Source organism: Bos indicus, chromosome 15 (assembly GCF_029378745.1).
Source record: "Bos indicus isolate NIAB-ARS_2022 breed Sahiwal x Tharparkar chromosome 15, NIAB-ARS_B.indTharparkar_mat_pri_1.0, whole genome shotgun sequence".
NCBI classification, from domain to species: Eukaryota; Metazoa; Chordata; class Mammalia; order Artiodactyla; family Bovidae; genus Bos; species Bos indicus.
In genome coordinates this window covers 74,419,467-74,447,145 of record NC_091774.1, presented here as the reverse complement: position 1 = coordinate 74,447,145, position 27,679 = coordinate 74,419,467, and the positions used below count along the sequence as shown (strand labels likewise).

Below are 27,679 nucleotides of genomic sequence, written 5' to 3'. Positions count from 1 at the left end.
ATGAACCAAATCCCCAGTCTTAGACTCACTAACACCATGTTCTGATCAGCTGAGCTAACTGGCTCAGACCAGCTCTCTATTGGAAAGTACAAACACCAATTTTAAAACCAGTGAACTGTGAGGGAAAAAAAAAATATCATCTGCGGATCTGAGATCTTGGCGCTTCAGTTCGGCTGTAAAGTTGATACCAATCCGTCTATCTCCAGCTCCAGCTCTTCCGAAACTAGGCTTGGCTATTTTCCTTTTCTCAGTCCATTTGAAAATGGCTAAAGAGAGAACTTCAAGAAAGTCCATCTCTTATTTTTCAAACTGAAAACTATTCTTTATTCTTCTTCTGACACCATTTACTAAAAAATTGTTCACCTTGGTTGCAGAGTAGATGGTCAACAGCGGGACTGGGTACCTGCCAGTGGCAGAGGAGATGTTCAGAATTACGCCTTTAGATCTAAAAAAAGAAGATGCAAGTGAACAGAGTGAAATCAAATATACAATTGTAAGTTACAGATTGAGATATATAAAACTATTTGAAATAGAATAACCTGGCTGTTTTTCTAACCCACCTCTCTCCTTGCCTTTCATCAGCAAGTGCTATGCTTGGTCAGCAAAGAGGCATAACTCAATCAACTAGAAACAGCTCTTCTTTGCAATTAGCTCACTTCTCAGTCTTAGTAATCTGGAGCATGACCGGATTAGATCTTCGGTCTTCTCGAGTTGATTTCTATCCTCTGAGGTCTTCTCTGGCCATAGCACCAAGAATTATCACCCTTAAAAACACCCTCATACTCCTGGTATGCTTTAATTTGGCACCTTATCACATACTATCATGCTGCAGCACTTAATCACTCTATGATTATCAACATTTGTATCCCTCATAAAACCCATCAGCTTCTGGACATCAGAGCTCTTAACTTATGCTTTTCCTCAAAATACTCTGCCTGTGGTGAGCATGTAACAGGTACTTACATGAATGAATGGCTATGCCCCGCCTTCTTATCTTCCCCAGGTGGTAGGCATTCAGGTGCTAAATGAAGAGCTGACTCTAAAGTCATGCTACTCCATAGTTCACCAAATCATATTCTTTTGCCAAAAGGCAAAGCTCAATTACTACTGTAACTTTTAGAAACTAGTGAGATTTCAGAGTCAGAAAGTTACCAGGAACGACTCGTTCTACAAATAAGTAAAAATTAGTTTGAGAAAAGCAATGCTGCAAATACACATGTTGTTAGCAGTTGTATATGGCTTGAGTAAAGTGTGAAATTAGGGTTTTAGGAATTTTAGACAGAATTAACAACCAACTTTTGGTCCTCAAATCCATTCTCCCCGGGGAATTGGTCCCCTTATTCAGCTACGTCAACCTGACCCTGCCTGTCCCCTGCCCTCTAGACCAGGTTCCTGTCCTTCATCTTTCATGCTCAGTCGCTCAGCTGTGTCCAACTCTGTGTGACCCCACAGACTGCAATCCGCCAGGCTCCTCTGTCCATGGGATTCTCCAGGCAAGAATGCTGGAGTGGGTTGCCATTCCCTTCACAGGGAATCTTCCCTACCCAGGGATCAAACCCGGGTCTCTTGCATCTCTTGAGTTGGCAGATGGATTCTTTACCACTGTGCTACCTGGGAAGCCTTTCTTTCAACTTGAAAGTGAAAGTTGCTCAGTCGTGTCCAACTCTTTGTGACCCCATGGACTATACCATCCATGGAATTCTCCAGGCCGGAATACTGGAGTGGGTAGCCTTTCCCTTTTCCAGGGGATCTCCCCAGCCCAGGGATCGAACCCAGGTCTCCCTCACTGCGGGTGGATTCTTTACCAGCTGAGCCACAAGGGAAGCTCCAGAATACTGGAGTGGGTAGCCTATCCCTTCTCCAGGGGATCTTCCCTACCCAGGAATAGAACCGGGGTCTCCTGCATTGCAGAAGGATTCTTTACCAACTGAGCTATCAGGGAGGCTTGCTGCTGCTGCTAAGTCACTTCAGTAGTGGCCGACTCTGTTCGACCCCATAGACAGCAGCCCACCAGGCTCCCCTGTCCCTGGGATTCTCCAGGCAGGAACACTGGAGTGGGTTGCCATTTCCTCCTCCAATGCATGAAAGTGAAAAGTAAAAGTGAAGTCGCTCAGTCGTGTCTGACTCTTCTCGACCCCATGGACTGCAGCCTACCAGGCTCCTCCGTCCATGGGATTTTCCAGGCAAGAGTACTGGAGTGGGGTGCCACTGCCTTCTCCAATCAGGGAGGCTTACTTTCTCATTATTCTTGGCCTGAAATTTACTTCCCAAGGCCTTTTTTTTTTTTTTTTCGTATTTTTTAAAAGGACTATATAGGCCCTTCTTATGCAAAATAATAAAAGAAACAAGATCAAATGGCTTCTAAGTTATTTTAGACATAAATCTGAGAAGAAATAATCCCGAAAGGTCATTCAGTCCATCTGCCAGCCTCTAGGCAAGATGCCACTTCAACCATCAAATGGAAGTCTGGACCCTCCACTTAATGAGTCACTGAAAATGAGTTGTTTTTTTGCTTCTGTTTTTTTGAACTGAAGTCTTTATTAGTAATATACACTTTCCTAAGTGGTGACTCAATTAACAGGTTGGACATAGAAATCAAATTTCAAATTTTCTGAAGAAAGTTCGAAATATTTGGTCAACGTATTAATTATACCATTCTTGTAGTTTATGCCTGTGTCTCTCACACAGACAGAAAAGGCTTTTCTTTTTAAATTTTAAGAGTAAGAATGTCTATCAGGACTTAGAACCCAATTATTCTAAGATAAAAACAGGTGAATTAGCAATTAGTTATCTAGTAATTTCATTTTATCTATATTTGTGAGAAATTCCTTTGATTAAAAGGGGTTAAAAACCACCTTTGTTACTGAGACTTTTAATACAGTATTAATTTATGATGTTTAAAATATCTTTATATTATATATTATAATATATAATATATATATATATATTAGGGTGTTAAAAATATTCTGAAATTAGACTGTGGTGATGATACACTCTGTAAATATACTAGAAACCACCAAATTGTACACTTTAAATGAGTGGATTTTAGGACATGTGAAATATAGCTCAATAAATCTATATATAAAGAGAGTGAAATATATTTATAATTTATTGGAATGTGTTGCCTTTGAGTTAAAAGCAGATCCCAATCAAGTAGAAGCTATCTCCTGCAGTACAATCTGCTTTCTGAGAATAAGCCCGAATCTTTGCACCTCGTCCTGAGCCCCAAGCACCCATGCGAGTTTAGGTGGTGTTTATTTTAACATTTTCTCAAATAACCAGGAACTGCTATATCCTCACTCATCACAGCAAGTGAAGAAAACCCATTCTGAAGTGGTTGTAGAAGATGATGTTTTTCACTGTGGCTGGTCACTGCTGGTTCAATCAGTGGGACTCTGGGCTAGATAATACTCAATTTGGCTAAAAGAGCGGCATGTGCCCTCAAACAAAAATCTTACATTCTGTTTCTTTCCTTTCTCACAAGTGAAATACAATTTAAAGTCTTGTAAAAGTTAAAGTTTAAAAGTTATTAAAAACATTTTTGGGGAGTTGCCCGTGATCCAGTGGCTAAGACTCTGAGCTCCTAATGCAGGGAGCCTAGGGTTCAATTCCTGCCCAGGGAACCAGATCCCACATGCTGCCATGAAGACTGAAGATCCTGTGTGCTGCAACGAAGACCCAATGCAAGCAAATAAATAAATATTAAAAAAAAACAACCCATTTTTAAAAAGGAAATCTTGACCTCACCAAAATAGATTCCTAAAATGCCACTCACCAAAGCAATGATTTCAATACAGGAAAGTTCATTGCAAGATAATAAAAACCTTGTTTCTGCTTGCAAAATTAATACAGACCAATAGTCAAATATGGTCTGCCACAATTCTGCAAGCATGTGCTTTGAATTGTTTACTCCTTGAGGCAAGTGAGATTTTTGTTTCTCAAATATTCTACCTTAATTTAAAAATTTCCAGGAGGTAGAGTTAGTTTGACTTAAGTGAAAAGTCGGAATTGAAAGATACTTCATTCAAAACACAATATTTGCACTCTAAAATGCATCAAAAAGTATAAAGAGAGAATGCACTAGACCTAAGTAAACATGAAGCGGAGAGCATGTATCACTGGACCAAAATGACGCGGAGAAGAAAACACCCTTTCCACAAAAGCGCTGCGCTGCAAAGCAGCACACGTCATTCGTTTGTCTTGCAAAAGCCCTCCTGCACACAGGTCTCTCTCTCTCTCCAAGGACGATCATATTCAACTTAGTTTTGTCTGGGTCACAAACAGCACCTTTGCAGAGTGGTCTTACTCTCTGTACTGTATACAGTATCTATTCTTTACGTAGAGATGGGGATGAACATTTGGGACCGAGAGACGAAAAGGACCAGCCTCTGAAATCAGCTACTCTGTCTAGTGCTAATCCCCCATCTAAGCAGAATTAGTGACGTCAAACTAGTTTCCATGGCACAGCCAGACTCAGGACAACTCTGTTATATCAAGCAGAAGAACAAAATGGGCTGAGCTTAATTGCACACAGAAACAAACATAAAACCAAACCCTGGCTAATCTCTCATTTTCTGGGGAATTGGGGAACAATTCTAAGATTGGAAGGTACATTAAGAATATTTGCTGAAGTTCCATAATGAAGACTCCCAATGCTCATATTTCTCAACATTTCCAGTCTGTTATGACAAATATCCAAATAAACAAGTCCAGTAATATTTTCTGTGATACAACCTTCTTAATTCATCATGCTGCTTACTTGCTAACAGCCACACGATGGTGTCTCAGTGGCATGTTATTGAGGATCTGCTAGAATTAAAATACTGCAAAGACAAAGCAGAAACCACCACTGCTGATAAGGAAGCACTTTTTCATCTAAAAATATTCTCTTCAATGACTAGCCCTCCCACCAGCCAGACATTAAACACATATAACCCTATGAAATTCAGTTCCTTGCATTTATAGCCTTCTATCGTTATGCTTTCTAGAATTTCCTAAGTTCGGTGAAATTCCCAATTAGAAAACTCTCCTTAATGATCACTTGGATGAAAGAGTTACCAAGCCTCTTTTCTTCTACACATGCCCCACTATTCTATCAGATAGCTGTAGCATCCTTGTGCACAGCTCTTAAACAGTATTGTCATGGAGGAAGTGACAGGTCTCCCATGAAATAAATCTCTGATTTCCACCTTCCTTAGGACTCTCATCATTGCTCCATGCTGCATGTGAGGAGGGAGGCTTAAATGTTGCTGTGAAGCACTGGAACACAGAGTTGGTCCTGTGGACAGCTTACAGGATACACAGGGTGATGGCAGAAAAAGGAGGGTTGGGCAAAAAAGACTACATCCCAGTTCTTCATATTTTCACTTCTTATCAGGGAGAACTTAAGTCTGCTCTTGGAGGGTCATTACTTTTTTTTTTTTAAAGCTGAAACATAACACTGAATATTGGTACAGATAGTTCTCTAACAGGTTCTCAAAAAGACAGAGAAACATATCAAAACAGAGTTCCATGTCAGAAAAGAATCCTGGATCACGGGGGTCAGGTATATAATTAGAACCAGTGATCCAAATACATTATACAAATATTGCTTTGTTGAAGAAAGTTTGCAAACATTTCCCACATGAAAGAGAACTGCCTGCCCTAAAACACCATAACATGTCATAATTCCACCTTAAGTAATACAGTATGAAAGGGGCTATTTTTAGCTTTTCCATGGTTGTTATGGCAACCACCTCCTGGCTCCAGCTGTACACAATGTTTATAATTCCAGGGAAGTGGAAAGAGCAAGGTTCCTCCATAACATAATTTTGTAGTTTCTACTTCTATGGTAATAATAATACCTTAGTTTGATTATAGAGACTTGTTTAGTGATAGTCAGTTGGCCCTAGGCTATAGTTCTAGAGAGTGTGGGAAGCCACATACATCAGAAGCAGCATCAGTGAAAGGAAAAAAAAAAAACAAAACAAACCCACCACAACAAAGAACTCTGCTATTCCTCAATGGAGATACGAAACCTACAGCAACCAGCCATAGGAAATAGATCATTTGGGGATGGCTCACAGGGCAGGCTATGATCAAATCACTTATAATGTGTAAGTAAGAAGGCTTTGAGATGATCTGTGAACTTGGAGTCTTTCTTCCCTCTTGGGCACACAGATGACAACGCTTCTGGTCTCCCCTGCAGTTAGCTGTAGCCTGTGACTGAGTTCTAGACCATGGAACGAGCGCAGAAGACGGGGACACCACTTGCAGGCCTGACCCATGACACTCTCTGTAAAATCATCCTTCCTGTCTCTTCCCTTATTTGCTGGCTGGTGCAGATATTTCTGCAGAGAACTGCAAGGCCTATGGAAAGAGTACCATGCTGTGCTTAGTCGCTCAGTTGTGTCCAACTCTATGCGACTCCATGGACTGTAGCCCACCAGGCTCCTCTGTCCATGGGATTTTCTGGGCAAGAATACTGGAGTGGACTGCCATGCTCTCCTCCAGGGGATCTTCCCCACCTAGGGATCAAACCTTGGTCTTCCGCATTGCAGGCAGATTCTTTACCGTATGAGCCGCCAGGGAAACCCAAGGGAAGAGTAGGCCCCCCTCAACTCCAGATGAAGGAGCTTGAGATCCCTGCATTGACTGTGTAGAGCAGAGTCCTGACCACTGATCCACACCAGGCTGTGATGTGAGGGGAGGATCAACCTTTAGAATTTTAAGTCATTGAGATTCTGGGGTGGTCTGTTACAGCAGTTAGCCTGCCTTGACTAATACAACAAGTAACTCCTTCAATTCAAACAGACAGACCTGTTCCTTCTCCTATCCCAAAAGTACCAATTCATAAAACCCCCTTACATTGCTGACTAGTTCTTTAGCCGTGATAGCTTTCCACCAGATCACTGCACAACCTTGGTGTAAAATCAATTTGATTTCTTAAAGACAAGGATCCAATTCATCTTCCATATGATGAACTTTACTCAGTGAAATGGATGGATCCTTTCTTTTGCATTCTTTATCTAAGGCTTCAGCTACAACTCTGATGGTGGCTCCTAGGTCTACAGAGACGTGTGAGCACTTTGTATCATGTATTAACTCATTATGTAGCCTCATGGCACTCAGGTTCTTTGAATCTCACTTTTTATGTCAAATGAGGGGGGATTGGTTTCAATTAAAGTACTGAAATTCCATGATTCTTCAAGTCTGATTCGTCCTAACCAGTATCTCTCTAGATATGGTTTTTAACAACACACTTAAAAATTCCTCTGTGGAATGTATTTTCTTTTTTAATGGGTAGAATACTACCCTGAATTTATTCTGTGTCACTTGTAGATATCCAACTAGAATTAAGCTTTGGACCCAAATTTCATGCATCTTGAGTTCTACTATGTCTGCCCTAATTCTCTATAATCTTTCAGGAATCTGGTCTGGTTTGACCATCTTCACTTTCATATCATCACCATCAGGGGCATGCTCGACCATCAGTAAGTAGTTAAAAGGTTTTAAAGGGAAATTTTACTAAAACAAAGCAATTGAGACATTAAAAAATCACACATAAAATGCAATTACAAACAAAGAGCCTTACTAAAAAGTAGCTACCAACCAAATGGATTCCGAACTTCAGTTTCCTCATCTGTACAATGGTGGGAGGCTATCAAAGTTATATAAGCAAACACCTATCGGGTTCTCAGCCTGACACCTGGCAAAGAATACGTAATCGACAAACATAAGCTGTAAATCTTTGCCTGAAGCTGGTCATGGAGACTCCTTCACGGAAGTAGGGTCCCTGGCTCTTTGCAAAGCTGTGATTCCTGTGGCTCTCTCCCAAACTCAAAGCCATTTTGCACAGCAAGGATGACTGTGAAACCCTAAATTTAGCAAATGACCAAGCAAGCCCATCTCTTTGCAACAGGTTTGCTTTGAAAGCTTAGCCATCACTCAGACTTCTCCAAGGGAGGAACAGAATTTAATTCCCATCTTATACTTCCTGCTATTCCTAATGTAAGGACTTAGCAACACATTTCTCAAGAGAAATGAAGACATCTAGCAAATCCTAGTGGAACCCAATACAAATACAGCTGAAGCTAGAGGACATAGCCTTTTTTCTCCAAGGGCAGGGGAGGGGAGGCTGACCCCTTAAGATCACTTTATAACATGCCTAAGTTCCTCATACATCCTTTCTCCCATAACAGAAAAACCAGAGGATGGGGGGTCTTGCTTCACAAAACTCCACTGAGCTGGGCTCTGACAGCATATCGCTTTAAGAAGGCATTCCCGGGAATATCCCAGGAACTCTATCCACCCCCTCAGAAGAGCAGGCAATTGAGTTAGTGATGGTGACTCAGGCAGGCTTTTTAATCCTGATGTAAAGGAACCACCACCACCCTGGTGAGGGAAATAAAAAGGGAATCGAGGGGAAAAGGCCTCCACCACCGGATGACTCATGCCCTACCGTGTGACTCGCCTGGCACATTACTCTGTCACCAAGACATGGAAGGGAGGTTCATTAGTCACTTTAATGAAATTTTCAAAGAAAGGATTCTCCCTATAAATAATCATGAGCTTGAGTGTTTGTGTGTGAGCTTATGACTCACCTTTCTACCATGCCAGGCAGGACCAGCTGTGTCATCTGTGAAAGAGAAAAACAAAACATCCATGGTGACTGAGGATGCAGGCCACTGAGAGTGGAGAGAACTTGCCCACACAAACAAGGGGGGAATCGCCGAGCTGCTTGCCACTTCTACAGACAGCAGTTTATTTTATAGACTTTATACATTGGGTTGGCCAAAAATTTCAATTGGGTTTTGCCATACCTTCTTATGGAAAAACCTGAATGAACTTTTCTTTTTTTTTTTTTTTGATAGATAAGAGATGGATTTATTTACAGAGAGACACACTCCACAGACAGAGTATGGGCCGTGCAGAAGGCAAGAGCGATCTCGGGGGAAACACACTCCACAGAAGTACAGGCCGTTGTAGAAAGCAACAGCGGCCCCGACTGAACGTTAAGAGTGCGTAAAAAGGAATCTGAGGAAATTACTGGAGACAACACTGTAAACACTTTCAGTGAACCTGGCTAAAGTTAGTCTTGCCTGAAATGTAATACTGGCATGGAGATCTTCAAATAAGTAAGGACTTACGGTGAAATCCATGTCTCCCAAAATACATTCTCAGTAAAACGACATACATTACAAGAAATATCCTGCCTACCAAACTTACTTAAGCTTTCTAATCTTAACAGATCAAATAATTTTTTTTCCTATCAAAAAACCTTTAGGAGAATGCCATAAAGTGACATGTAGGCAAATATTAAGTCTATTTTCACATGCATTTCTTCTCCTGCTCAAGCTAATTGTGAGTAAAATGCACCCTTAAAGAAAGTTGATATTATCTGTCATCTTAAGTAACCAACAATGAAAAAAGGGGCGCTAGCATTTTTATTTTTTATTGGCCGAACCAAGCAATATGCAGGATCTTAGTTCCCTGACCACGGCTTGAACCTTGGCCCTCTGCCGTGGAAGCACAGAGTCCTAACTGCTGGACTACCAAGGAATTCCGTGGACACCTCATTTTTAAAGGACTTCATGACTGTTGCCTAAATATATATACTACGACGAGAGAAACTATTAATACTTCTAAACTCTATTTTAAGATATTATTAACTCAGAAAAGTTAAGATATCCACTGGTTTAGTCAAGGCCACATCACAGTTAAGCACCTAAGTTGGAACATGAACTCTGGATTCCTGCACACCATCAGTTCAGGAAAAAACAAATGCTGTTTTGTTACAGAGAATTTTGCATGCATGCCAGGCACAGGAATCTCAAACTTTCTATCTTGAATAACATTATGCCTTAATTAAAATACCATTCTGACAAAGAGAGCATTCTTTTCCTAGAAACACTTCAAAGAAAGAAAAAGCATCCAGCCTTCACCAACATAGAACCTGCTCTGCAGAGCTCTCAACTCAGAGGTCAACTTTGGAGCTGCTGCATACACTTTTCCAGGAAAGATGTGAATTTGAACCGACACCACATCATAATAGGAGAACACACTGCCAACTTCTAAACAGACAAAGTGGTGTCTTCAAAACCTAGGAGGATCGTTTCACCAGAATATCTGATGTGGCCAAATCTTCCAGGTGAAAAAAAGTAGACACTGTAAGAAAAGAGTTTGTCCTGAAGCTTCTCCAATCTTCCTCCTTCTGTAATGCTGTAATCGCATATAGTTCAGTTCAGCCACTCAGTCGTGTCTGACTCTTTGAGAGCCCACGGACTGCAGCACACCAGGCTTCCCTGTCCATCACCAACTCCTGGAGCTTGCTCAAACTCATGTCCATCGATTCAGTGATGCCATCCAATCATTTCATCCTCTGTCATCCCCTTCTCTTCCTGCCTTAAATCTTTCCCAGCATCACAGTCTTTTCCAATGAGTCAGTTCTTTGCCTCAGGTGGCCAAAGTATTAGAGTTTCAGCTTCAGCATCAGTTCTTCCAATGAATAGTCAGGACTGATTTCCTTTAGGGTGGACTGGTTGGATCTCTGTGTGGTCCAAGGGACTGTAATCTCATATAAGGTGATACAGATAACGAACCTAGCACAGACAGCCAGCACAGAGTAGGCCCTGAAAGGAAACTGCAGCCCTTGTTGCCGGTGTGTACTCTTCTTTCAGGACACAGCACCACTAAGTACCCAGGACCCCCTTAAGCTTGCTGTGCTTGACAGTTGAGAGCAAAAAACGGTAACACATTTTGAGGTCATCCAGTTCAACTCACCACACAGAAGTTTCTGGACTGCTGCTGCTGCTGCTAAGTCACTTCAGTCGTGTCCAACTCTTTGTGACCCCATAGACTGCAGCCCACCAGGCTCCCTCATCCCTGGGATTCTCCAGACAAGAACACTGGAGTGGGTTGCCATTTCCTTCTCCAATGCATGAAAGTGAAAAAGTGAAAGTAAAGTGGCTCAGTCGTGTCCGACTCCTAGCGACCGCATGGACTGCAGCCCACCAGCTCCTCCGTCCATGGGATTTTCCAGGCAAGAGTACTGGAGTGGGGTGCCATTGCCTTCTCCAGTTTCTGGACAGTTTCAGCAATATTGTCCTGCAATCTGCATATCATCCTACATCACAGATAGCCTCCCATGCTAGTACAGACAGACATCAGGCATGGTGACAGTTGTGGGGGATTTTTCTTTGTAGGGATAGACTATATGCATTTTTAGCAGTATCTGAACACATACTTTACTTAATACATTTCATCAGGGGACCTTAATGCTTAGGCTCATGTATTATAAGGAGGTTCCCAGCATTTTGTGAGAAGTTGTTAAACAGTTCCCCCAATGTCCTGAGATCCCCAGAAACCAGATGAGAAAGAAGAAGACTGATAATAAAACATGTTCTCACCCAGGGGTCGGGGTGTGCGCATGCACACGTGCATTTGGGGTGAGGAGTGAAACTTGTTATGTGTGAAGTAGCGAAGTGGAGTTGACAGGGGGCGCCACTGACCACCTACCTTTACCGAACAAAAGGAGAGGAGGAGGGATGGGATTTGCAGGCAGTGATCAATCTGGAGAACTACCAGGAAAGTCTACAAGACCTGCTGATGGAGTCCTTTATTCTGACCAAGGATCTAAGTACCACTTGAATATTTAATAGCTGGTTGTGCAGAGTTTTAAAGTTCAATTCAGAGTTTCCCCCCCCCCCCCCAAGACATAAATGTACACACTTAAATACAGTCCAATAAGAAATAGCACTTTAAGCTGGGCTATTAAGGAAATACAAATGCACACTTTGGGAGCTATTTTTTTCCTTACACTGTGTGCATGTCATCTATGAAATGTCTCCTTTCTGAATGGTAAAAATTACCCAGGAAACAATCAGAGACAAAATAAAACCTTGTAAGATATTATCTTATTTACAAAATTATACCAACAGCATGCTAAACATTCAGTCAGTCCTGATGGTTGTTAATGTGTAGATAGCTTCAAAATATATTCACTTTTTCTCCCAGTTTCATTTGAGATATAATCTACATAACTTTTTTACTAGTTTAAGGTACATATCGTGAAAGTGAAGGAGGAGAGGGAAAAAAGTGGCTTAAAACTCAACATTCAAAAAACGAAGATCATGGCATCCGGTCCCACTACTTCATGGCAAATAGATGGGGAAACAGTGGAAACAGTGACATGCTTTATTTTTGTGGGCTCCAAAATCACTGCAGATGGTGACTGCAGCCATGAAATTAAAAGACACTTGCTCCTTGGAAGAAAAGCTATGACAAACCCAGATAGCACATTAAAAAGCAGAGACATTACTTTGCCAACAAAAGTCCGTCTAGTCAAAGCTATGGCTTTTCCAGTAGTCATGTATGGATGTAAGAGTTGGACCATAAAGAAAGCTGAGTGCCAAAGAATTGATGCTTTTAAACTGTGGTGTTGGAGAAGACTCTTGCAAGTCCCCTGGACAGCATGGAGATCAAACCAGTCAATCCTAAAGGAAATCAGTCCTGAATATTCACTGGATAGACTGATGCTAAAGCTGAAACTCCAATACTTTGGCCGCCTGATGTGAAGAACTGACTCCTTGAAAAAGACCCTGATGCTGGGAAAGATTGAAGGCAGGAGGACAAGGGGACAACAGAGGATGAGATGGTTGGATAGCATCACCGACTCGATGGACATGAGTTTGAGCAAGCTCTGAGAAGCCTGGTGTGCTGCAGTCCATGGGGTCGCAAACAGTCGGACACAACTGAGCGACTGAAATGAACTGAACTGAAAGTATACATCATAAGGATATATGTATATATTGTAAGATGATTACCACAATGAAGTTTAGTTAACAGCAAAAATACAGAATGCTTTACTATCTGTGTGTCATCCTTGCGCAGGGGCCATGCTAATCTTCCCTGTATCATTTCAATTCAAGTATCTCTGCTGCTGAAATAAGTCTTTCTGTTCTTGTTACTCAGTCACTAAGTTGTATCTGATACTGTGGACTGTAGCCCATCAGGCTCCTCTGTCCCTGGGATTTCTCAGGCAAGAATACTGGAATGGGAAGCTACTTCCTTCTCCATAGTCTTTATACAAGTGAATTAAAACTCAAGAAGTTTTAATAACACAAAGGAAGAAGCAGTGTTTTCAATGCCTGACTATTAAAGGGCCAGAAATACTTATTGCAATCCTCATTTGAACAAATGATTCATCATCAAAGATGGAAATTCATGCATGAAAAGGTTAAATTCTTTTGTATTGGTCATTGGTTTCTCCTCTTAAATTCTGTTTCTAAATTATTTCTCCTTGCCATAAAATAGAGTATCTCCTTGGATCTGTCAGATATAACAACACTGAAAAGCCTAGGAAGAGTTAACCTGAAATCCGCAGGCTTTTATAAGGCGGATTAATGCCTTCGTCTATACTTAAATTATCTTTCTTTCTGCTCAGAATACATGTCATAATAAATTCAATTTCAAGTGTTCTTTGTTGGGGTATGTGCATACAAATAATTCTTAATATTCTGTGTGTAACTAGAGAGGCTTCACTACGTTAACATCAAATTAAATTCTCTTTAACGTCAAGTCTTACATAGGATATTTAAATTAAGCTATTAGTAGTCTCATTTTACTTTATATGCATCAATTGGTATCTTGATGGCTGGTTATTTATGCCATATACCAAGTGTTTCTGTGAAATCTCACTATCTGAACTCCATCTCACAGCTTACAAGCTGTTTCTGGAGTTAACTCAATATGCTAATTTTAGGCCATCTGCAGGTGATAATTGCTGTACCAGGAAAAATTTTGTTCCTCTTAAGATACTGCTAAAATAAGATTACCATAACTTGTAAGTTCAGTGGTTAAAAATATCAAAAATAGTAGTAAACATGACTTCTATACTTGTTTTCTTCTACGTTATTTCCAAAAGTATACAGCAGACGATATAAATTTAATTCTTTCCTCAAAAGTAAATACAAGTCCTATAATAGCACCTCTACAACAATGGCAGCTTCAAATTCTTGCAGAAAAAAACAAATGTTTCCTATTTATAGAGACGTATTTTTTAGGGACAGTTTCATCAATCCTTATCACAAAAAAGTCCTAGAAGCCTAACTCAAAGGGAGAAAGGCCGATACATGCTATTTCACACCAAGATATTATATCATTCTGCATGCAAGTCTGGCATAGTCTTCACCAATGATAGCTCAATTGAGAATTCCTCTTGGGGACACCACATATTCTATTTCAAGAGTTATATATTTACTGCCACAGCTATGTATGTTCTGGCTGGGAAATAAGTAAGAGGCTGATGTAGCTCATACAAAAATCAAAATCAGTATTATTAGATCATTCAGTTGAGGTAACCTGACTCAGAAATGCACTGGCTGACCTAGAAAGTCCTTTAAAATGTTACATTAAAGTGTATCCATCTTAGTATTCTGAAATATTTCTTCTATTTTTGGCAATCGCTTGCATTGCTTTTGCAATCAGAAGAGCCCCCACAACTAATGTTATTTCTAAAAGAAATTAACACGAATAAATTTTTTTCTTTTTCATTTCTCTGGCATCAGTAATCAAGAATTTGTAGGAAGAATCTCATTTTATACTCAAAAGCCAATCCAAGTTTCCCACTTTTTTAGTTTGGTATGAAAACCGATGCCTACACAAGTGAATCATGCATATTATTCCACAAGCAAATTACTTTTATATCATGTAACCTCTTGTGTTTCGTCATTTGTTTGGAGAGAACAGTATAAAGAAAACATTATCACATAATGCTCATAGAGATAACTAAAAACCCAAATGAAAAGATTAAAATTCAAGATACTTGAGTTAAAATAAGAAAACAATATTGACACCTGTATCACCATTATATATAAATAGGAGGTAAAGTAACAACTCGCTCTAGAATCTGGGCAAAGCCCCAGGAATCCAGGCTTCTTGTACAAATAGTTAGGACACCACAAACAGCCGCTTTGTCCACTGTTGCCCTGCCCTCTAGCCTAGAGAAACCTGCAGAGAGTAAACAGGATCTGAATTCACGCAACTGAAAAATGAACCCGCACAAACGAAAAGGAAATAGATACAAATGCCTGAAGCACATTTTTAGTTGGAATCATTAACAGTAACTTTTTAAAACCACAACATAATAGCGCAAAGAATTACATAAAGTAACAGCGATGTTACACAATGCCTGCTTTGGAGAAACTGGGTGGTAACTCTACTGGAAGTCATACTAGAATGACACAGCACACATTTCCTTTGGTGAAATGTATAATTTGAGCTCTGGTACCAAGAATACCGCTTAATTATAAATTCTTAGAATCTCATATGTATGGCCAACAGAATACTTACTGTGCAGGGGGTGAGAAGCTTAATGAGACTAAGTTTTTAGACGGCTTTGAGATCTGAGTATTATTTGCCTCTCCTCTACCAATGTTTAGGTCTTTGTAAAGTTATCAGCTCTTCTTGCCAAAGTTATCAACCCTCTTTTGCCATTTCCCCCATCCCATATTACTGAACTTGAAATTCAACCCCATACTATAAAAAACAATACTTTTTCTTTGATAATAAATTCTGGTTTAATTTTTTTTTTAATGACTTAACAAAAGAAAAAGAAAAGAACTTTCCAGAACAGAGAACTGGATGCCAACTAATAATGAAGAATCTAAAGCCATAATTTTTAAACTCTAAACAAAAATGAAAATAAAAAGAACATATATACCATCACACACTGTTTTTCCAAGTTTGTTGTTCAGTCATTAAGTTGTGTCTGACTCTTTGTGACCCCATGGACTGCAGGTCACCAGGCTTCCCTATCCTTCACTATCTCCCGGAATTTGCTCAAACTCATGTCCATTGAGTTGGTGATACTATTCAACCAATATACTGAGAGTTTCTATTACTGACCTTTTCTCCAAATAAGCTGACTTCTCCAAAAGTGATAGATTTGGAGGAGAAAAGAAGCCCTAAGTTTCTCACAGAGATTTTTACACATTCACTCATTTATAATGCATTTCTTCTTTAAACAAACTTTACCTGGAGCTACAAAGAACCTTGGCGTCTCCAACTATTGCCTCATTTTGTAAAGATGAAAATCGTGCAAAGAGTGGTGGTCCTGTATTTTGGCAAACCCATTATTTTGTATTTGTGCCTGAAGCAGCCCATTACTCTGAGACTCTTAGGGCTAAATATGCTCCCCAATTTGGAAATTGTTAACAGGTTAATGATAACTACTTTCAGATGGATTTAAAGGCTCTAGATATTAACCTGGAATGTGTTTCTTCTGAAAAGCCCTGGGCAGGGGCAGTGGTAAGAAGCATACTCTCCTTCCTACAATTGATTAATTTCCTATTCTGTTAACTTGAATTCTTGGGGCAGAGTCGGAGGATAACTTCTTAGCATAATCCCTAAATTAAATATAACTAGACTGCTAAACAGACTTCCCTAGTGGCTCAGACGGTAAAGCGTCTGCCTACAATGTGGGAGAGCTGGGTTCAATCCCTGGGTCAGGAAGATCCCCTGGAGAAGGAAATGGCAACCCACTCCAGTACTCTTGCCTGGAAAACCCCATGGATGGAGGAGCATGGTGGGCTACAGTCCATGGGGTCGCAAAGAGTCAGACACAACTGAGCGACTTCACTTCACTTCAGACTGCTGAACAGATTCTCCTGATGGATTTCCAAATTAACAGAGGGCTCCCCCTACTGGTACTATGTGACATACCAGAGGCAAATACATGTTTTTTAAAAAAGTAAACAACTATTTTTCTTGCATGTTTTCATCTGTCTGTCCATCCAAACATTTATTACTATTATCTACTCCATGGGCAGGACATAGCATTATGGCTAAAGTGATATTCAGTGAATACATAGTTGTATCATGAGAAAAAAAAAATTGGCTTTTCAAAAGCAGGCAAAGGGTCTCATGTTCCAAGTGATTTGATTTCAGACAATCACAGGGATGGAAGAGATGGATTTAAGTCAAAGCCATTCTAATTCTTCAAGTCCTCCAAGCAAGCAATGATTCCATTTGAGCAGGCTGAATACTTGGAGTTACTGAACGGGGGGAACCGTGAACTCAAATGCCTAAAAGGGCCAAGTGGGTGACACAGAACAGTTCGGTGGATCAGACAATAGGGGCTCGTGGGGACTGCGGTGATCTGCAGAGTGCAAGAGTGCAGGCCCGGCTATGGAGCACGCTCCGCTGCTATTCAGTTCTGATCACTTGCTGCCAAGCAGCAGTTCAGGTCTGTGTCACCCTCGTTTCAAAATTTTCCCAAGAGAAGCTAGAGAGCTGGGAAATGTCCTAATTTTGAACACACTGCTGGAGCCAACCAAAATGTATTAGTAGCCCACGTCCAGCCCACAGACTATGGATTTGTAACCTCTGACCCAGAATCAGAAGGAACTCACCTTTTACCCACTACCCTTCTGGCAGATCCAACGCTTAGGAAGTTCTCACAGCTCATTTCAGGGTAAATATCAGCAACCGATCTAAGGCCAACCTTGCAGAGCCCCACAAAGTAAGTGTGAGGCTTATTTCCAAAGGAGTAGAATTTTCTGTTTTTAAATGTATTCACTGATTTATTCAAAAAGCATTTGCTGTACACCTGCCACATGTGAGAGCTAGGGCTGGGAAATGGCAGAGAACAAAAAGGAACTGGTCCCAGACCTTACAACGTCTAGAGACACTCGACGAAGAAAGAAATGCTAAGGGAAAGGGAAACATACAGCGCGCAATGAAATAGCACAGCTGAGAGACTTCATCGAGCCTGGGAGGCTCTCTGCCCCTTCCCCAACACTAAGTGTGCAACGCTTTAGCTGAGAACTGAAGAGTGAGGAGAACTAGTAAAGTGGGAGATGAGCGAGTCTTCTATGCAGGGGGGCCAGCCTGAGGGGGCGCTAGACTGAGACTAGTTCAGGAGACGGAGCACAGCACTTGCAGGAGAGACCTGAGTTGAAAGGGAGACGTGGGGAGGAGCCAAATCAACGCAGGCCCTTCCCAACAGGTCACGTTAAAGGTTCTGGACTTGAGGGAGAGAAGTCACGGAGGGATTTAACAGTGGTGTGATACGACCCAGAGTACAATAATAACACTGGCTGGAGCACAGAGACTGGACTGGAGAAAGATAACCTGGCTGGTTAGGGTACTTGAGTGGTTCTCACTGAGAAATGAAAGGCGCTTGGAATCTAGAACGAATAACTGGGTGACTTGATTTGCAAAACAGTTAGGAAGCTGAGCTAACTGGCCTTTATTGGGGTGTGTGTGTGTGTGTGTGTGTGTGAGAGAGAGATGTCTGGAAGGAATCATTGGGTGAGCTGATTTGCAAAACAGGAGGTTGAGCTAACTGGCCTTGATTTTGTGTGTGTGTGTGTGTGTGTGTGTGAGATGTCTGGAAGGAATCATTGGGGGAGCTGATTTACAAAACAGTTAGGAGGTTGAGTTAACTGGTCTTGATTGTGTGTGCGTGTGTGTGTGTGATGTCATGCTTCCCTTCTCCACGCTAAACATCTCTACTTCTTTCAACTACTCCACTTTGGCTGATAATCTGATGAAGGAAGAATTAAATTTTGATCCCCTGCTTAAGACTCTTCCTCCCCATTCCCAAATAAAACAAAACTGAGTGGTACTTCACTGTAAGTGGAAATCGTTAATAAATTTTACCTTGGATCCCCACCCACCTATTTCTCTGCTTGGAGAAAGGTAATAAAGAAAGTAGGACAGCCCCTGTATTTGTCAGAATGATAGTCTGGAAATTTCCTAAGGGATCTGAGTGATAGGTAGGGCCACTCCCTATTGTCCAGCATATTCACCAAGCCCAGCAGCAGCTTCAGGGCCCAGCACCTTCAGAAGGGATGGCTTTCACATTCTTAGATAAGCTATGGAAAGGGCTTGGGCTGTGTTCATTTGAAAAGGAGTGACGAGTCTATGGTGTCCTTGAGGTTCTTATATACTGTCATTAAAGGAATCAAAGAACCATCAGGCCTCGAGGAGGAAGACAATTCTCAGTTTGGCAGATGTTACAACAAGTGATCTCAAATCAGTGACAAACAGCACGGAGAAGATCCATTTTGGATCTAGTCTTTGGATTTGGTGCTGAGTGTGCTACCTGATTGAAAGTGGACTTGGATTGATATATACCTGCCTCTGGAGTTGTGGCGTGTTCCCCCTTTTCTATGATTTCTCTAATAATAACCAATAGCAATACCACAATTTCATCTGCAAACTCTTTCAGTATTCCAAAATGGAAACTTCTTCCAGGGATAGTGAAGTGAAAGTCACTCAGTTATGTCCGACTCTTTGCCACCCCATGGACTGTAGGCTGCCCGGCTCCTCTTATCCAAAGGATTCTCCAGGCAAGAATAATAGAGCGGGTAGCCGTCTCCCTTCTCCAGGGAACCTTGCCAACCCAGGGATCGAAACCAGGTCTCCTGCATTGCAGGCAGATTCTTTACTGTCTGAGCCACCAGGGAAGCCCCTCCAGGCATAAAACCCAAACTACCGTAGAAGTGTGTGGTTTAATATCTGGAGGTTTAATTATCTCTAAACTCTTACCATTTCTGGTCTGAAGGTCATTGATCTTGAGGAGAAATGAGCCTTAACCTTAGATTTTAGTCACAGAATATGTGAAACCAAAGAAAGCCCTGGCCAGGAGGACCTTTCTTCCAGTTGAAGGCTGAAAGGCTTCTGAATTCCTCTTGGATTACCTCAACTAACCTGGTAAAGGGAAAGCCCAGTTAAGCAAGTCACTGAGAGAGAAAAAAAGCAATGATTCTAAATTATTGAATAAGATGAAAAGTGAAACGATCAGATGGGACTGGAGGGGTCTAGAGTCACCACTATTTTTATTAACATTTCTTCCTCCATATTCTGTGGACCACTAATCGCCACTTCATCCGGCGATGACCTGTAAATCTTTTGGCCAGGATATTGCAGTTTTATTATTCCTCTGTTGGAATGGGGGACTTCGATGATTTTTATCATCATCTGACCTATTGATACAGGGACAGGAACACATGGACCAGGCACTAATCCTGCAATGTCAAGCCAGGTCATTCAATGCTCATGGTACAGCACAAGACTTCCAACCAGATGCTGGGCCCTACCCAGCAAATATCTCTAAATTAGGGGCACAAACCCAAGGTCACAGGGCAAGCTCATCTCTCTGACCTTTCCTGGCATGTTTCTCAGCCAGTCAGCCCCTAGCATGTGGTTTGCTAGGAGATATAACTTGAACCATCCCTGATGGACAGAAGATGTCATTCTCTTTCATATATAAACCTTTTCAACACACTTATTAAGGCTTTAGGCCATAGACATCCATGCCCTGGGTCCCCTGATGTCCAACCACCAGAAAACCTTATAAGATTCTAGACCAACTTTCATCTCTAAGTTAACTTGGAGATCCAAACAGCCACTGCTACTGAAAACGTAGTCCTGGACCTGCAACATAACACAGTCAACTGAAGGACAACAGAAACAATTCATCAAAATACACTATAGGGCAAATCACAGCAGCACGAAAGAACACTAAACCTGGGAGCTTCAGACACATGACTCCATCAAGGTGAATGCCCCTTCTCAGTATAAACAAGATCAAAACACATGCCTTTAAATACACACTGCCATGCCACTCTGCCACTAGAATTGTCTTTCTAAAATGTACACCAGATCACACCTTATTTCCACTTTAAGGCTCTCTGCCCTCTTGAGCACAGCACTCAAGAACCTGAACAATCATGTCCTAACTTACTTTCCTGGCCTCTGGTAAGCCACTGCACACCACTCACCTCCTGCTGTTTGAGTCAAACTATGGCCATACTTGAACAGTCAGTCAAATGTGCTACAAACGACCCGGATACTGCCTACGGTACAGTGAAAACCGACTGGCTGTCCTGTAGATGGTACTGATTCCATGATAAATAAATCAAGCATTTTGAACTGTTTTTCCACTAAAAGCACCCATCACAAACAGACAGGAAAATACATATTTACATGAAAGATAAATTAAAAGATTCTTCATTCTTTGGCTGAACAAAGAAGCGTTTCTGAAGAGCAAACTCCCTTAGTGCTTTGCAAATGGGATTTGACGTGCAAAAAGAGGTTAACAGACAAATTTTTAAAGCATATATCCATCTCTTCTGCTGGTGATACTTCTCATCAGTATGGCTCACAATATGATGGGGTATGATGTTTAGTAAGTTTGGCGTTTGTCTCCATTGACTCCTTTCGTGGGAAAAAGCATCTATGCCCGTGGGAAAAAGAAAGTGGAAGAAGACGAATGGAGAGGTGGGAGGAGTATTTTATCATCTGTCAAGATACCAGGACTGATGTCTTGTTATTATTTCATCACCATGGTAAAGAAAACTGAGGATCCTCTCCAGTGCGGTGGACTGGTGGTGCTTCATCCACACTTCCCGCCCCTACACTACTCATCTGTAAGTAGGGCCATGAGGTGACGACCACCAGTACATGTTGATCGGTGCTCAGATGCTGCTCAAAGGATGAGGTGTGTGACCACAGAGCACAGCAAGCTGACCGGTTCTCAGAGATCAAGATCAGGACCTTGGCCTTTTTATCACTACTACTCTGTAGATTGCCAGCCCAAAGTGTATGCTTTGGGAGACAGAGGCAGCCAGGGTTTCTTTTTCTTTTTTGTACAATTTTTTTTTTCTTTTACATTGGAGTGTAATTGTTTTACAATGCTGTGTTAGTTTCTGCAGTGCAATGAAGTGAATCAGCTGCTGCTGCTGCTGCTAAGTCGCTTCAGTCGTGTCCGACTCTGTGCGACCCCATAGACGGCAGCCTACCAGGCTCCGCCGTCCCTGGGATTCTCCAGGCAAGAACACTGGAGTGGGTTGCCATTTCCTTCTCCAATGCATGAAAGTGAAAAGTGAAAGTGAAGTTGCTCAGTCGTGCCTGACTCTTAGCGATCCCACGGACTGCAGCCCACCAGGCTCCTCAGTCCATGGGATTTTCCAGGCAAGAGTACTGGAGTGGGGTGCCATTGCCTTCTCCGAGTGAATCAGCTACATGTATATCCCCTCTCTTTTGGACCTCCCTCCTTTCCCCCGGCCCTGTCATCCCACCCATCTAGGTCATCACAGAGCATCACAGGTAGGTCATTGTACAGCTCGCTGTGCTATATGGCAGCTTCCCACTACCTGTTTTACAGCTGGTAGTGTGTTTTTGTCAAACCGAGTCTCCCAGTTCAGCTGACCCTCCCCATCCCCCACCATGCCCACACGTCCGTGCTCTTCAACTGTGTCTTGATCCCTGATGGGGAACTAGGTTCATCTGTACCATTTTTCTAGATTGCACACACATGTGGTTAATATGTGATACTTGTTTTTCTCTTTCTGACTTCAGTCTGTATGGAGATTGCAGGAGAAGATACTAATTAATAGATATAGAGCAAAAACTTTACACTGTTTCTCTGACAGAGGAATTAAAATGATCAGGAGACTAATGTGGAGCTAGCACTAACAATTCTATAAAATACAATTTAAAAACACTTGAACATATTTTTCATCATTACTTCATTATGATACATTATGAAACATATGTACATAATACAACTCATTATTTTTTAAAATTAATTGATTTATTTTAATTGGAGACTAATTACTTTCCAATATTGTAGTGGTTTTTGCCATATATTGACATGAATCAGCAATGGGTATACATGTGTTCCCCATCCTGACCCTCCCTCCCACCTTCCTCCCCATCCCATCCCTCAGGGTCATCCCAGTGCACTGGCCCTGAGCACCCTGTCTCATGCATCTAACCTGGACTGGCAATCCATTCCACATATGGTAATATACATGTTTCAATGCTATTCTCTCAAATCATCCCACCCTCGCCTTCTCCCACAGAGTCCAAAAGTCTGTTCTTTACATCTGTGTCTCTTGCTGTCTCGCATATAGGGTCATCATTACCATCTTTCTAAATTCCATATATATGTGTTAATATACTGTATTGGTGTTTTTCTTTCTGACTTACTTCACTCTGTATAATAGGCTGCAGTTTCACCCACCTCATTAGAACTGATTCAAATGCATTCTTTCTAATAGCTGAGTAATATTCCATTGTGTATATGTACCACAGCTTTCTTATCCATTCGTCTGTCAATGGACATCTAGGTTGCTTCCATGTCCTAACTATTGTAAACAGTGTTGCGATGAACATTGGGGTACACATGTCTCTTTCACTTCTGGTTTCCTCAGTGTGTATGCCCAGCAGTGGGATTGCTGGGTCGTATGGCAGTTCTATTTCCAGTTTTTTAAGGAATCTCCACACTGTTCTCCATAGTGAGTGTACTAGTTTGCATTCCCATCAACAGTGTAAGAGGGTTCCCTTTTCTCCACACCCTCTCCAGTATTTGTTTGTAGATTTTTTGATAGCAGCCATTTTGGCTGGCATGAGATGGTACCTCATTGTGGTTTTGATTTGCATTTCTCTGATAATGAGTGATGTTGAGCATCTTTTCATGTGTTTGTTAGCCATCTCTATGTCTTCTTTGGAGAAATGTCTATTTAGTTCTTTGGCCCATTTTTTGATTGGGTCATTTATTTTTCTGGAATTGAGCTGCAGGCATTGCTTGTATGTTTTTGAGATTAATTGTCAGTTGCTTCTTTTGCTATGATTTTCTCCCATTCTGAAGGCTGTCTTTTCACCTTGCTTATAGTTTCCTTCATTGTGCAAAAGCTTTTAAGTTTAATTAGGTCCCATTTGTTTATTTTTGCTTTTATTTCCAGTATTCTGGGAGGTGAGTCATAGAGGATCCTGCTGTGCCTTATGTTAGAGTGTTTTACCTATGTTTTCCTCTAGGAGTTTTATAGTTTCTGGTCTTACATTTAGATATTTAATCCATTTTGAGTTTATTTTTGTGTATGGTGTTAGAAAGTGTTCTAGTTTCATTCTTTTACAAGTGGTTGACCAGTTTTCCCAGCACCACTTGTTAAAGAGATTGTCTTTTCTCCATTGTATATTCTTGCCTCCTTTGTCAAAGATAAGGTGTTCATAGATGTGTGGATTTATCTCTGGGCTTTCTTTTTGTTCCATTGATCTATAATTCCATCTTTGTGCCAGTATCATACTGTCTTGATGACTGTGGCTTTGTAGCATAGCTTGAAGTCAGGCAGGTGATTCCTCCAGTTCCATTCTTCTTTCTCAAGATTGCTTTGGCTATTTGAGGTTTTTTGTATTTCCATACAAATTGTGAAATTACTTGTTCTAGTTCTCTGAAAAATACCATTGGTAGCTTGATAGGGATTGCACTGAATCTATAGATTGCTTTGGGCAGTATACTCATTTTCACTATATTGATTCTTCTGATCCATGAACATGGTATATTTCTCCATCTATTTGTGTCATCTTTGATTTCTTTCATCAGTGTTTTATAGTTTTCTATATATAGGTCTTTTGTTTCTTTAGATAGGTTTATTCCTAAGTATTTTATTATTTTCATTGCAATGGTGAATGGAATTGTTTCCTTAATTTCTCTGTTTTATCATTGCTAGTGTATAGGAATGCAAGGGATTTCTGTGTGTTAATTTTATATCCTGCAACTTTATTATATTCATTGGTTAGCTCTAGTAATTTTCTGGTAGAGTCTTTAGGGTTTTCTATGTAGAGGATCATGTCATCTACAAACAGTGAGAGTTTTACTTCTTATTTTCCAATCTGAATTCTTTTTATTTCTTTTTCTTCTCTCATTGCTGTGGCTAAAACTTCCAAAACTACATTGAATAGTAGCAGTGACGGTGGGCACCCTTGTCTGGTTCCTGACTTCAGAGGAAATGCTTTCAATTTTTCACCATTGAGGATAATGTTTGCTGTGGAATTATCATATATGGCTTTTATTATGTTGAGGTATGTTCTTTCTGTGCCTGCTTTCTGGAAACTTTTTATCATAAATGGATGTTGAATTTTGTCAAAGGCTTTCTTTGCATCTACTGAGAAAATCATATGGTTTTTATCTTTCAATTTGTTAATGTGGTGTATCACATTGATTGATTTGCAAATATTGAAGAATCCTTGCATCTCTGGGATAAAGCCCACTTGGTCATGATGTATGATCTTTTAATATATTGTTGGGTTCCATTTGCTAGAATTTTGTTAAGGATTTTTGCACCTATGTTCATCAGTGATACTGGCCTGTAGTTTTCTTTTTTTGTGGCATCTTTGTCTGGTTTTGGTATTAGGGTGATGGTGGCCTCATAGAATGAGTTTGGAAGTTTACCTTCTACAATTTTCTGAAAGAGTTTGAGTAGGATAGGTGTTAGCGCTTCTCTAAATTTTTGGTAGAATTCACCCGTGAAGCCATCTGGTCCTGGGCTTTTGTTCGTTAGAAGATTTTTTATTACGGATTTTTTATTACAGTTTCAATTTCCGTGCTTGTGATGGGTCTGATAAGATTTTCTATTTCTTCCTGGTTCAGTTTTGGAAGGTTATACTTTTCTAAGAATTCATCCATTTCTTCTACGTTGTCCATTTTATTGGCATATAGTTGCTGATAGTAGTCTCTTATGATCCTTTATATTTCTGTGCTGTCTGTTGTGATTTCTCCATTTTCATTTCTAATTTTGTTGATTTGATTCTTCTCCCTTTTTTCTTGATGAGTCTGGCTAACGGTTTATCTATTTTATCTTCTCAAAGAACCAGCTTTTTAGTTTTGTTGATTTTTGCTATAGTCTCCTTTCTTTTTCATTTATTTCTGCCCTCATTTTTATGATTTCTTTCCTTCTACTAACCCTGGGGTTCTTCATTTCTTCTTTTTCTAGGTGTAAATTTAGGTTAGGTTTTTCTTTTTTCCTCTCTGCTTCATTTATTTCCACCATTCTATCTTCCGTCTCACTTATCCTCTCTTCTGCCTCAGTTACTGTTGGTTCCCTCCAGAGTGCTTTTGATCTCAGTTATAGCATTATGCATTATTGACTGACCCTTTTAAAATTTCTTCTTCTGCTGCTGCTGCTGCTAAGTTGCTCAGTCGTGTCCAACTCTGTGCGACCCCATAGACGGCAGCCCACCAGGCTCCCCTGTCCCTGGGATTCTCCAGGCAAGAACACTGGAGTGGGTTGCCATTTCCTTCTCCAACGCATGAAAGTGAAAAGTGAAAGGGAAGACGCTCAGTCGTGTCTGACGCTTAGCGACCCCATGGACTGCAGCCCCCTAGACTTCTCCATCCATGGGATTTTCCAGGCAAAAGTACAGGAGTGGGGTGCCATTGCCTTCTCCGAATTTCTTCTAGGTCTTTGTTAAACATTTCTTGCATCTTCTCAATCCTTGTCTTCAGTCTATTCATCTGTTACTCCCTTTTGTTTTCAAGATTTTGGATCATCTTTACTATCACTGTTCTGAATTCTTTTTCAGGTAGACTCCCTATATCCTCCTATTTTGTTTGGTTTGGTGGGCATTTATCATGTTCCTTTACCTACAGAACATTTCTCTGCCTTTTCATCTTGTTTAGATTGCTGTGTTTGGGGTGGCTCTTATGTAGGCTGGAAGTTTGTGGTTCCTCTTTACTGTGGAGGTTCCTCCCTGTGGGTGGGGTTGGACGAGTGGTTTGTCAAGGTTTCCTGGTTAGGGAAGCTTGTGTCAGTGTTCTGGTGGGTGGAGCTGAATCTCTTCTCTATGTAGTGTCAAGTAGTGAGTTTTGAGGTGTCTGTGGGTTTGGTGTGACTTTTGGCTGCCTGAATTTTAATGCTCAGGGTTATGTCCCTTTGTTGCTGGAGAATTAGCTTGGTATGCCTTGCTCTGAAACTTGTTGGCTCTTGGGTGGAGCTTGGTTTCAGTGTAGGTATGGAGGCTTTTGGATGAGCTCTTGTCAATTAATGTTCCCTGGAGTCAGGAGTTTTCTGGTGTTCTCAAGTTTTGGATTTAAGCCTCCTGCCTCTGACTTTCAGTCTTTTTCTTAAAGTAGCCTCAAGACTTCTCCATCCATACAGTACTGATGAAAAAACATCTAGGTTAATGGTGAAAAGATTCTCCACAGTGAGGGACACCCAGAGAGGTTCACAGAGTTGCATGGAGAAGAGAAGAGGAAGGAGGGAGATAGAGGTGACCAGGAGAAGAGGGGGAATCAAAAGGGGAGAAAGCAATTTAGCCAGTAATCAATTCCCTATGTGCTCTCCACAGTCAGGAACACTCAGAGAGGTTCAGAGAATTACATACAGAAGAGAAGAGGGAGGAAGGCAATAGAAGTGACCAGGAGGAGAGGAGGGGGAGTCAAAAGGAGAGAGACAAATCTAGCCAGTAATCAGTTCCCTAAGTGTTATCCACAGCCCAGAACACCCAGAGAGATTCACAGAGTTAAGTAGAGAAGATAAGGGGGAGGGAGGAGATAGAGGTGACCTGGGGGAGAAAAAGGAGAGTCAAAAGGGGAGAGAGCAATCAAGCCAGTAATCACACCCCTAAGTAAAAATAGGTACTGCAGATTAGATTCTTAAAAGTACAGAATTGATAACAAATACCAAAAAGCAAAGATTAAAAATCTAGAGTAGAGGTTAGACTCTCAAAAATACAATATTAAAAATACAAAACAAAATCACAAAAATTATATAAAAATATATGTATATATATATAATTTGTTTTAAAAATAGGGTCTTTTTTGCAAGGTAATAGTAGGTTATAAAAATGAAAATTAAAGGAGTAATAAAGAACTTAAAAAAATTAAAAGAATTTAAAAATGATAATAGTA

At 40.9% G+C, this 27,679-nt stretch overlaps 1 protein-coding gene and 1 non-coding gene across 2 annotated transcripts in view; both read right to left on the bottom strand.

The window, feature by feature from the left end:
- HSD17B12 (hydroxysteroid 17-beta dehydrogenase 12) overlaps nt 1-27,679 on the bottom strand; it is a 177,798-nt gene that overhangs the window by 17,406 nt on the left and 132,713 nt on the right. The window contains exons 7-8 of the mRNA XM_019975274.2: nt 8,583-8,617; nt 364-445 (exon numbers count right to left, since the gene is read on the bottom strand). Of these exons, the coding sequence (XP_019830833.1) occupies nt 364-445; nt 8,583-8,617 (117 nt within the window). The remainder of the gene's footprint in view (nt 1-363; nt 446-8,582; nt 8,618-27,679) is intronic.
- LOC139176198 (U6 spliceosomal RNA) lies at nt 12,827-12,929 on the bottom strand. The gene has a single exon (XR_011560653.1). It is a non-coding gene; the product is annotated as a U6 spliceosomal RNA (small nuclear RNA).